A 12,405-nucleotide genomic window follows, 5' to 3' on the forward strand; every position below is an offset into this window, starting at 1 on the left:
CATTACCAGCTTTTCTCTTATTCAGTCTCAGCATGATGGATAGCAGGGATTCTACCTCTGGTAGCCTGTCTCACATCTTCACAGCTAAATGCAATAGACAACTTTGGTCTACCATTTTGAAGAATGCTCCTGTTTTTGATATATCTAAAAAAAGGAGAAAATGTCCATTTTGTGCATTGCAAATTCATTTTTAAGGCTAGGTAACTGTCTTTTCTCATGACTGTGTGAAGGTATTTGTATGCAACAGTTTTCTTCATATCTCCCATTAAATCAGCAGTGCAATCTTCATGATCTGTTTATTTTACCTTAAAGCCACGTAAGTTTTCTGTTCTAAAGGCATTAACTTGAACCTATTCATTATGTGCCTTGTATCTGAGTTTAAGAAGTCCTTATCTCACAGTATTTTTTAACATCCATTCTTCTTTGAATCTGATTAATCTATCAGATTCTAGTATCTGAATATCAGTAACAGAATGCAAGCTTTAGTTCATCAGCACCTTACTATCAGGCTTACCTAGTGACAGAATAATAAAACAAGATCCTTCTTTTTTTGTTTTCTCTTTCTCATTTCATTTTAAGACAGATGCTTTCTATAAGAATTAAAAATAACTGGAAAGTGTTAACAACTGAAACTACTTTCAGCCTTTAAAAATACAGGATACTCTAGAGAGTATTAAGGCCTTTATAGTTATCAATCAGTGTTGTCAGAAAGCATTTGAATAAATATGGCCTCTTCATTTATAGTTTGATAAAGAGTACCTGCGCAAGTAATTGCCAGATAAAGTGAACTAGCAAAAGACTTAAGAGGTTTACTCAGTTAAACAACAAAAAGCTCTCTGGACATCTTACAGCAGAAGCATTAAAGGCATTTTATTTGTATATGATTTTTGTATAATCCCTTTTAGGAATTCAGATATTATTTGTTAAAATAAATTTATGTGTTCAAAATAGAAGTACTATGAGTATTCCCCTCCAAAATCTCCCTTCAGATTATATATACTGCAGGTGTAGAGTAGTGGCACTCAGTCACACCAGCCTGACAATCATTCTTATTATAAAAGGCAAAATAAAGACATTCCACCACCACTGTATTCAGAAGCTGTGACCTATTCAGTTTGACAGTCTGCTGTAGATGAAATTACAGCAATACAAAATGAAAGAAGCAACAACTAATTGAGACTGATATCAGCTGTTGAGAACTTTCAGCCACATAACATTATTATATAATGCACGTAGCAAAGGGCACATGTTAGCAGAGAAAGCTTTTATAACTATTCAGTCTAATCCACGGTGTTTAAAGGCATATTCTAGTCATGATTTCCTTTATTTAAGGTCCAGCAGCATCAAAGCAGGGTTCTCCAAGTAAGATTTCCACAAGTTAGAAAATCGGGCCATTGTAGCTCCATCAATGATGCGATGATCAGCTGACCAACTCACATTCATTATTTGTGCTTTAATTACTTCACCTTTGCTATTAAACCGAGGAAGAACCTAAAAATCAGAGGAAGGACAAAACCAGAATTATTAAATCGAATACTTTCATTAGCAAATCTGCTTTTTTTTTCTTGCTAATTTGTTGATCTAAATTAAAACATTTTGCTGAATTAGACAGCAGCAACACCATACTAAAAACCAAGACTTTTCCATTACTGTTTGTGCTATGGATCAGAATATACTGCAAGCCTGTGTAATAAACAATCATAGCCTATTTCCACCATCATGGAAACACTGAAGTAGTAAAAGCTTTTCCTGACTCCAAAGTTTCTTCCTGAATAGTTTATTGCACTCTTAGCTCTCAAAGTGGCAGTTTCCTTAAAGCACCTCTAAAAAATGCTTAGAGGAAGAACATAGAAATAATTTCAGTTAATACTAATTTAATTTCCAGCACTGAACTCCAATGTCTGTACTAAAGATTTAAAGCCTGAGATACAGAAATATAAAACTGCCTTCACATCCAAAATTCTCTATGAATTCAGCTACCTGGCTTATGAAATTAAAATTCATTTTCATAATATTTCTCAAGTTTTCTCCCTGCTGATAGCAAAATTGTTATTGTCGTGTTGCAAAATTTGTAAAACTGTATTTATATTGTTTCTTACTAACCCGAAGGCTAAACATAGATGTGAGAGAAATATAACAGGATTCTGGAAAATAAATATGAACCTTTAGTGTAAGAGACTTCTAATTAAACATTTGGTGTGTGCATAGTCATTTAAAAACACCACAAATTTTTCAGTCATGCGCTATGCATTTTCTCTGCAACAAAGGTAGACTCCATGTTCCATTTCCATTAAGATGACCTTAGCTAACACTCTCATCACTGAGATAAAGTTAATATACCTGTATCTTTCCAAATGCTCCAATAGCTACTTCAGGAGGTAGTATCACTGGTTTGGCATAAGTGCCACCAATCTAGAAAAGAAAAAGGTGGGGATATTATTTAACAACTTTTTTAAGCAGATTGCCTCTTGAATTAATTGCTACAGATTTTCTTCTTCGCATATTAAACTTCAGTAAAACTGCATTTCAGAAGAAGATTTCAGAAGCAGCTCCCATTTTCCTTGTACTTACTGTGCCAATATTCGAAAGGGTGAATGTTCCCCCAGTGAGGTCACTTGTTCCCAGTTGGCCTGCAGAGCCCAAGGACTGGAGGCGATTTAATTCCACAGCAATGTCAAACACACTGCAGACTTGAACATTTTTCACATTTGGGACAATTAAACCTTGCTCTGTGTCCATTGCAACTCCAATGTTGTGTGAAGCCTGTAGCAAGTGCCATTAACCACACATTAATATAAGCTGTCAACTTAAAATGTATTTTACGTAAAAACCCACTTCAGTCACATTTTCCTTATTTATCTTTTTTACCTGGAAAGTGCTGTATTTAGTAAGCATTCCTGCATACAACTTTGAGGGAAGAAAAGGATATAATTTTATTTAAATTAGCCTCACATTTGCAAACTGCAAATTGATGTTGATAATTCCACTTTCAGAGAATACAAAGTCCTGGAATCAACTTCACATTGAAAACACTGCACTTTAGGATGATCATATGTGTAACAAAACATAAATAGCATATTTTAAAGTGAACACAGAAATCAAAAAGAAAAAAAAAGAAATTTGGTGTGTGCATAGTCATCTAAAAACACCACAAACTTTTCAATCATGAACTATGCAGTTTCTCTGCAACAAATGGAGACTACCGTGTTCCATTTCCATTACAGATGACCTTAGCTAACATTCTTATCACTGAGATCACTTGCTTTTCATTTTTTGAAAGGAATATAAGGATCCTGAGAGATACTTATAAAACAGCACAAAAAAAGTACGCACTGCAAGGTGCAAGTACACACCACTTAAGAAAATAGATACTTGTTTCCCAGAAGTATCAATCCAGCAGCTTGTATAAAAACTATATAAGTTTTATCAAGACTGTACTTTAATATATAAGGGTTGAGTGTTGGAACAGCTGAACTACCATGCACAAAAAACCCTAAAAATTGTTGTACTATATTTGAAATATTCTCATTTTAAAAGCATGACCCATATCCAGGTGAAAAATAGGAAATTAAGTTATTAATATGCATTTTTGAGGCAAGTCTGAATAATAAAGTGACTCTTACCTAACAAACTACTGAAATAAGATGAACAATAAATCAAATCTAGATCTCAGAATCTGAACACACTAATTATTAGCCTGCACAACACCATAATATTGGTTCTTATAATTAGCTCAGACATTCTGAAAGGTTCCTGTTAGACATTACTTTTCACTTTCTGCACACAACATTCATCCATAGTTTACAAACCTTATATGTGACATTTTGACAGTTCTCATCCAAAGAAGCATTAAGAATGGGATACTGCAGCAATCCCAGAGAGGCTGCCTGTTAAATATAACAAAAGACGACAAAATAGGTTTTTATATTTTATAAGCAGAGTTCCATGCAAAAGAGGCAATAGTAAGAGAAAATTTAGATTTATAACAATATGGAATGGGTGTTTAGGTAGCACTCTGAGTGCAATAGCATTACCAGATTAGTCTGTACATCCACTGCACATGAGTGCAACTGCCTGCTTTTCTGAACAACAGAAGGGACAACAGTCAGTGACCTAAGGGATTCATCAGCAGTACAAAAATTATAATAATAACACCAACAAGAACCATGATGCATTTCATATCAGCTCAAAAAACACTGACAATTTTGAAAACTTGCTTTGTGCAATTCAAACACCTGGTGATGCTTACCTCCATATTAAATTATGCTGAAGGCACTCTATCCTTTCCCATTAATATTTCAAAAAATTTCAGTGACATTACATAACTCTAGCTGCAGTTCCAACTGTAAATTGCTATGTGGCTCAATAAACAAAAAAAACAGTTTTCCTGTGATCTGCCATAACTCAGATGATAGAGAGGTGCTCCAAACTTACAACAATCATTTAACAGATTTTGGCAAAACCTGTGTAAGTACTCCATACAGGGCTCTGCTGCATGCCTCACCTTTATGAAGAAAGGCATAAAGGAAAGCTTAACTCCACGGATTTCAGCAAGAGGTTTCAGCTCTTCTCGCAGCTGAACGAGTTGAGTCAAATCAATCTCATCAGAATAACCAAAGTGGGGGATCTTTAGGGCTGCACTCATAGTCTTTACCATGGCCTTCTGAAAACCTGGAAAATATTCATTGTCTTCTTAAACCAACAAAATGACCTTCTGTGAAGTTATGGACAGTAAGTGAACAGAAATTTCATCTGTTTCCATTAACCAAATTACACAACTTACAAAAACCAAACCAAAGCCAAAGCATAACCAAAGAAGAACAGGGTAGAGAGCACTTACTGAGTTATTTGGTTCATAGAACTCAATTTTGAAGACTGTAATACTTCAGATTATATTACTGCATCTCTCGCCTATGCATGTATAAATTTGAAATCATAATATGATAATCTGCATTACGCTTTCCAGCCTCTCCAAATAAACACTGCTTGGAAGGCAAGCAAAAAACTTTAATCTTCCTCTTGTAATGTGATTTTTTTGTTACCTTAGTGTCTTTTATGGCACTGTTCTCCAAAACAGGTGTGAATGTCACACATAATAGTGCAGTATGCTTTTACTAAGCACTGATAAACCCTTAAATTCACTGCACTTTGCCACTAATTGCATAATGATTGCTACCATGACAAATCCATGTTTAGAATTCCTCCTACCTGTTTCAACATACACTTGAAGAATGAGCAAGTACAATTTGCAGCCCAACTCGATCCAACCAAAACATGAACAAATATTTCATGAAATAATTTCACCAGATATGCTTTGTACAGAGTGTTTTCCTAAATGCTCACTTGCATAACAATCACATGAAACACACTCCCATCAAAAGGAATCAGCTACTCACAGAGCAACAGGTACTGGTAGTCTACTGTGACCATGGTCTCAAGACTTTATATTTCATGATTTACCTGTTACGGGTTCAGTTTTATCTTTTTCTGAAAATGCAATGGGTCTGGAAACAGGCACAGGGATTTTGCGTGCTTTGTCCTTTGGAGCAGATGGCACAGTCTCTGCTTTCCGCTGAGGTGGGACAATTTCAGCCTTCGGTGATGGAGGCAAAATAGCTCCTGTTTGTTTGGCCAAGTAGTTGAGTATATCTTCTTTAAGGATTCTATTATCCTTTCCTGTCCCAACAACTTCACTCAATTTAATCTAAAAATCACATAACAAGCAGTGATACTTTAGTTTTACAGCAACATAAAAATACCTTATATTGTGAGCTATGGTTAAAAATTATTCCCATTTCTGATCCAACATATTTGCAGTTTTTTGTTTCTTTCTATAGTTTATTAGGTATTCAACTTAGTTCAAATCATCCAAAAGTCCCACTAGGTATCTGACTGCATACTTCAAGGAGGAATTATGAATACTGTTACCCTCCTAATTACTTCACAGGATCAGTAGTGAAATATTAATTTGAGAAAAGCTATTTGTCACTTAATTCTGTCCTAAGAATGCATCATGAGCTTTCAAAATGAATGGAATATTCATAGGGCAAAAAAGGCATGCAATACATCACCTAGTATATCCTCTGCTCTAATACAAATCTGAAAAGCAAAACAAGGTGTTTTTTTTTCTTTTTCCCTCCTATGTTCTCTGTAGAGATTCTCAGGAATCTCCTTTGACAGTTTCTTATTTTCATTCTAGATAGGTTTTCTCAGTCTTCAGCCTAAAGCCTCCTAGCTGTCTTTTCAGCCCAGCAATTCTTTTTCTATTCACCATAACCATCAGAAAGCACAGCCCTCTTCATTTCTACAGCAGTTCTCACACATGTAAAATGTATTTGAAAACAAGTGTTTCCTCTAGATCAGTGCTCTTCTAATCAGTCAAACTGCTGGGTAAAATGCAGCAGGACCTTATTCAGCAAACCTACATTGTTCTCCATGGCCAGGCGACGAACTGCAGGGGTTGCTAATGTTTTGTGACCTTTTATCTCTTGGTGAGTGTGCTCTTCATGAGACATAGGAGGTGTTTCAACAACATCTTCTTCTGAGGCAACACCTGCAAACAAAAAGAAAAAATTAACTTTATTATATTATAAGCATTTGTTAATTCCCAAGTCAACCATTCTGTGACAGCTAAAGTTTTTATGATTTACTTTGAGTTAATGTGGATGGGAACACAGCTTGCTAAAGGTTGCTGCTTAAGTTAAATATTCAAGAGGAAATGTCTAGGAGATTTTAAACTCTAATAAATATCACAGCTTTCTCTATTCAAATTTCTTGACTTTATAAAGGGAAAAAAATCTTTGAAGATTTTCAGGAGGAAAAAGTAAGCTTCTCTGCCACTGATTGTTTTATGACAACAAACATAAAATATGCATGAGAAAAAAAATGGCTTACAATACCTTTTGAAGCATCAATTTCAATGTCCACTAGTGGTTTTCCAACAAAAGCAATATCATCTATGCTGTAATGGAGTTTTCTGATGACGCCATCATAACGACTGGTGATAGTAACAGAGGCTTTATCACTCTGCACCTCACAGATGCTGTCGAACTGAGATACGCTGTCACCTTCCTTTATGTACCTGGGAGCAAAGACAGCCAGTGTAAAAACCTGTTCTGTTCCTCTGGTAAGTTCAGTAATACACATCCCACAACAAGGAAATTCATTCCAGATGAGAAAACAAATTCTGCATACTGGCTATGTTTGCTACATGCATTTTGTCTGACTGCCACAGACTTCTTTGTTGGGTGAAATGACAAAATTATTATGAATATCATTACACACATATTACATTTACTTTATTAAAGCAGAGTTTTCCTGTCAGATTATAAAGCATCTAAATATAAGAATGAACCCAACTTAATCTCCATGCAAGGAAGTTGTTGGTCTCAACTTGTCAATATACTTATCAGTTTCAGAAAGGAAATGGATAGTAGGGAATACTGTTTTCCATGCAAAGAGGTATTTGTACAAAGAACAAGGCTTTTCAACACTGCCTTCCTTCATGTACACTTTGATTTTGTTTAATCCATTCATCACTGGCTTTTTACAAACAATTTAGAAGTTCAAATCCTTTACTAAAAGCAACAGAGGAGGGGTACAGGATAAAATTATGTGGATTCTTTAGGCTAACCATTTGTTTCCAAAGCTAAGTAAAGTTTCTAAAGCTAAGTAAGTGTAAGTAAAAATAACAAAAGACAGGCCTCCTGAACTCAAAACACATCAATCAGTGAAGGAGAAGCCTATATACAGGTGCATCCCATTCCTTCCAATTTTTCCAATCACAAACATATGAGACTGCAAACAAACAAAATAAAAAGCTCAGTATGTATAATGTTTTAAAATGTGCAAAATGAAACCTGAAAAACTTCACTAGTAAACCAAAAACTATTCTCACATAACTCAATGGTCATATAGATAAAGCTGCTAAACTACCTGCTGATTTCTTAGTGTGTTTCCAGGAAAGCAGAGCTTACCATTCTTTTACAGTCACCTCTGTAATTCCTTCTCCAATGTCAGAAAGCTTAAACTGGACAATTTGGCCACATGAAACTTGAAACAGACAATAAAAAAATACAGCATGTTTAAAATTCAATACAAGCTACCAGAGAGAAAAATCTGAATGCATGAGAAAAAATCTGCATACCAGCCATATGCAAACCTCTAACACAACACTCATAAAATAGCAAAATAAAATAAATTATTTTATTATGAAAAGGATTACCAGCAGATGTTCTGAATAATCGCTGTTGATGACTAAACTTGAGGGCAGATTTGTCAAACACGCACACATATTTTGATTTTATAAAGCGAATGCTGCTGCACGATCTAACGCGATGAATGCAAACCTGGGGAGAAAATCTCAAGGGTTAATATAGTGGAGGTAGAGCTCATTTAATATTCCCCATGTAACAGTCATACTAAAATAGTTTCATTCTGGTCAATATAAGAGAAGTTCTTATGGAACACAATTACACTGAATGCATTCTTGAACATACAGTAACCTTTACACTAGCCAAAGCTTTGCCAGTTTTTAGCTTCTTTCACTAACACAACACACGGGGAGATTAAAGCCACAGTGACACAACCAATTAACAAAAATCATTACAGGATTTGGTGAGTGATTCATTGCTATTGTTTCTCTCATGAATTAGTTTAATCAGGACAGGCACACAAAAAGTACGCTCACTATCAACCATATCAGACATCTGAAATATTCCTATCCAGGATGAATGCTGGAAGGTTTCCCTAGACTGCATGGAAAACCAGCATATTTGTCCCAACAGAAATTGATCAGAAGTACTAATCAGAAAGGAAATTCATACCAGAGGGCCCAGAGTTGCCCTTTCATTTTTGTTCCTGTATAGGTGGCAATCGTCTTCAAGTAAACATCATCTCAAATCAGCTTCAATGATATTTTGTAAGAACTGGCCATGAGATGGTTGTCTTTTATGGTTACAATTATATTTATCCAGAAACGAGTTTTAAAGGGTCTACAGATTTTTCTGAAAGATTCTTCAGACAAAACTTTAAGCTTTAAAGCATCTTGTAATCAGTCATGATTGTGATCATAAGCAAAGATGGCAGTGCTTGCATTGACATAAACAGGTATTTTATTAATTTCAACACAAGTTAGTTCAGACATGTTCTTATCCAGTAAACTTATTCAATTTCATGTAATTCTGGTGTTATGTTGTCTTAAGAGTACTGTAAAATCTATAAAAATAACAATTTCTCTGTAGATACTATCTCTAACTAATTTAGAGATATGAAAAAAATTCAGGTGCTACAATGTACCTCAAGTAGCTCAAAACTGTAAAATTTAGAAATTATCTTCTTAGAGGAGCCAGAAAACAGCATACCTGCATGGGAAAGTTAATTTTAACTTCTTGTTTAAAAAAATCCTTTCAGTAATTACAGAGTATATGAAATTTCTTGTTTCCCTCCCCACACCCCAAACTGTTCAACTATTTGCTATCATTTTTCATTATTTAAAAAGTACATTATTCAGCAGGCCATACAATTCTGAACTGACAATGTACTCATTTTCTGTATTATTTAACCCAGCACTGCAAGTTATATCCAATATCCCCTTTCTTTAAGAAACAAATCTTTATACAACACAGTCTATCATGGTGGACACAACAAAGTTATATAATTTGAATTACCTTTCAGTTGCCTGCCACTAAGATGGTACTTACTGATCTAGTATGAGTATTTTTCTCATTCCCATAACAAGCAAATAGAAAATCTTTTCATTGGTCCTCCAAACAACTTTCCATATTCAACAACCTAGTAACATGGCAATTTTACAAAAAATTGTACTTTAGGAATATGTTTAAAGTTTACATTTAATTACAAAACTGGCATACAGTGTACATCTTCACAATCTTATTTTTCTTCTATTTTTAATTCTGGGCTTCTTCCCAGTTGAAGGTTACATTTTAATGTTTACTGAAAAAACTGTTCAACTAGACGTTTTTGTCACAAACTTGCAAAAACTCTCTTTTCTCTTTATATGACCCTAAATGAAAAACATTCAGTATTTACCTGTGAAGATGATCACAAGGAGCACATCAAATCTCTGAACTATTTCTAAATGTGAAGTTTCACAATGATTTCCATGTGATTTTTAACCTTTGGTTACCAATGCAGGTAGTAAATTAGTAATGTCACTGCCAAAAAAAGAGACTTGGTGTTGTTATTAAAGAGTTACCATGCTGTTTTATATTATATTTGAAGGAATAATTAAAAACTATTGCATTTTTTAAAACAATATCTTTCTGGTTTTCAGTTTTGCACATTCTCTACCAAAAAGCTGATGTGCTAGTATGTTAAACTAATAATACAGGACACAATCTTCTCACAGAGCAGTGTTCCTTACCAACAAGGAAAAAATTATAATCCATTAAACAAAGAGACTGTGCTTACAATTTCAGCATTTAATCACCATAATACTGGTGTAATGCCAAACAAAGAAATAAAAATGGCACATAAAAGACAAAATTAGCTCTAATATCCATAGTATACCCATCTAAATATTTTGATGTTTGGAAAAATCTATCAGTAAACCCCAAACATAAATGCTATACTAAGCTTGTTAACCTGGCTATTGTTAGACTAAACAGCAACTTAAAGGCAATACTGCCACAGCAAGGCAACAGCTTTCCTGTGCACGTCTCCAGTGTGTAGAGTGACTCTGGCATAAAGGAGCTGAGGTCCCAGTCAAACCCTCGCTGGGACTGAGGCCACACCAGCCTGGCTGACAGAGCCGTGCTCTGACCCCAGCCAAGGGGGAGCTGAGGGCACTCAGGGGGACAACTGCCTTCCCTCTCAGGTTCAGCTTTGTTTCCTTAAAAACAAGCCAACTCCGGTTTTCTAAATTACCACTGATCCTGTATGTTGGCCTCAGACCAAAGTATTTTTAAGCAGCCTGAAGAGAACTGATTAACTGAGGGAGTAACACTAAATTTCCAAGTAAAATTGAACAGTTCATGGTCACAGGCAATAACTTTGCATTAAAGGATATTGCCCTGCTGAACTCTCTTGACTTCTGTCCCACTGAGTCATTTTAATGAACATTTTCTCACATTGGATGTGTTTTGCATACATATTCTATATTTCCAAGTATATAGTTACCTATATACTAAAGCAACATCCCTGGTAATGTGTTTTAATCTGATGCCATCCCTCATCTAAATACCTGGCACATGTCCCAGTGTCCAGGTACCTGCCATTTCCCTACCACTTCAAACAAAGGCCTCTGGCTCAGATTCAAAATGTGCTTGCAGGAAACACACACTACAAACCAGCCAATTCTACAGTTCAGCATGCACATAGATAAGATGAGTGTTTTCATCTTATCAGAATCTCTCTCCAGATTTAAGAGTAGAAGGTTAGAAATACAATTTAAAAGAAAATGCTAATTTCAGTGCTCTTAATTAGTAAAATTATTTATAAATACTTATAAGTTACTGGATGTAAACTGCCTTACAAAAGTATAATTTAAAACTTCCTCAGCATTATGCTTTAAAATTACAATATGAATTAGTAAGAGAAAAACATACTAGAAACTGGAACTGATCCTTAATTTTGCCTCTAAATGTCAAAAATTATTTCTTTTCTAACATCCTACAAAATAGGGGTGACATAATAGGAAACCAATGCTCTTCACAATAGCAAGAAGACTGTAATGCAAGACAGAAGAAAGCATGAACGAAGTCTACGGCCATGAAATTGTAAGTATCTCAAAAAGGCAACCAAGAAGATTCACTTCTTATGGTAAAGAATCTCAAGTACTTTTCAAGTATCAAGGCTCCTGGGATTCAAAGAAACACGTTTTCCTTTTTTGTACGTGTATCCACACCGTCTCCGTACAGATGCGGTATGCAAAGGGAGCTGATGCGTGGGCGGAGAAGCGGTGATGGCAGAGCAACGCTTAGGCAAAGCAATAACGGGATGACTTAGAAATAACAGAAGAGGAGGATGTCACTGTCATATTACAGAAAGGCACAAGTTTCTTTCACAGGGAGCACGGGCAGCGCGGGGGGAGAGGGTGCCACTTCGGGGTGCCTGTGGAGCGCGGGGCACAGCCGGGGACTCGGGCACCGCGGGGAGCGCACAGCGGGGACGGAGCTCAGTCGCTGCCCGGCCCCGCACACTGCCGAGGCGACAGGTCCGCCAGCGCGCCGCGTTTGCAGAGGCGCGGTGCGCGCCGTGTGCCCGCCGGCAGGAACAGGGCTCGGGGATGCCAAGAGTTATCTCTCCCTCCCCGGCCGGCCGCGGGAGGAGCGCCGCCGCCCGCGGGGTCCCCGCTCCCCTTACCAGGCGCCCCGCGGCTCGGCAGCTGCTCCTCAGCGCGGTCACGGCCGCCATCTTACCCCGGGCAGAGCGGCCCCGCACACA

At 36.5% G+C, this 12,405-nt stretch overlaps 1 protein-coding gene across 3 annotated transcripts; it reads right to left on the minus strand.

Moving 5' to 3' along the window:
• Positions 1-845: 845 nt before the first annotated feature.
• DBT (dihydrolipoamide branched chain transacylase E2) lies at positions 846-12,398 on the minus strand. Of its 3 annotated transcripts, none has more exons than XM_021525129.2 (12): positions 12,325-12,398; positions 9,298-9,362; positions 8,225-8,348; positions 7,977-8,052; positions 6,900-7,081; positions 6,426-6,553; positions 5,461-5,704; positions 4,505-4,671; positions 3,810-3,887; positions 2,572-2,763; positions 2,341-2,412; positions 846-1,491 (listed from the first exon to the last, which is right to left on the minus strand). In XM_021525129.2, exons 2-12 carry the CDS (start codon positions 9,358-9,360, stop codon positions 1,324-1,326), a joined length of 1,494 nt encoding a protein of 497 aa, XP_021380804.1. In that variant the 5' UTR covers positions 9,361-9,362; positions 12,325-12,398; the 3' UTR covers positions 846-1,323. The 3 variants fall into 3 exon arrangements, with proteins under 3 accessions (XP_021380804.1, XP_077641587.1, XP_021380814.1); XM_077785461.1 differs by lacking the exon at positions 12,325-12,398 and adding an exon at positions 10,051-10,058; XM_021525139.2 differs by lacking the exon at positions 9,298-9,362 and having other exon boundaries at positions 12,325-12,392.
• Between the last annotated feature and the right edge of the window lie 7 nt (positions 12,399-12,405).

The sequence above is a fragment of the Lonchura striata genome, chromosome 9 (assembly GCF_046129695.1).
Source record: "Lonchura striata isolate bLonStr1 chromosome 9, bLonStr1.mat, whole genome shotgun sequence".
Classification (NCBI taxonomy): Eukaryota; Metazoa; Chordata; class Aves; order Passeriformes; family Estrildidae; genus Lonchura; species Lonchura striata.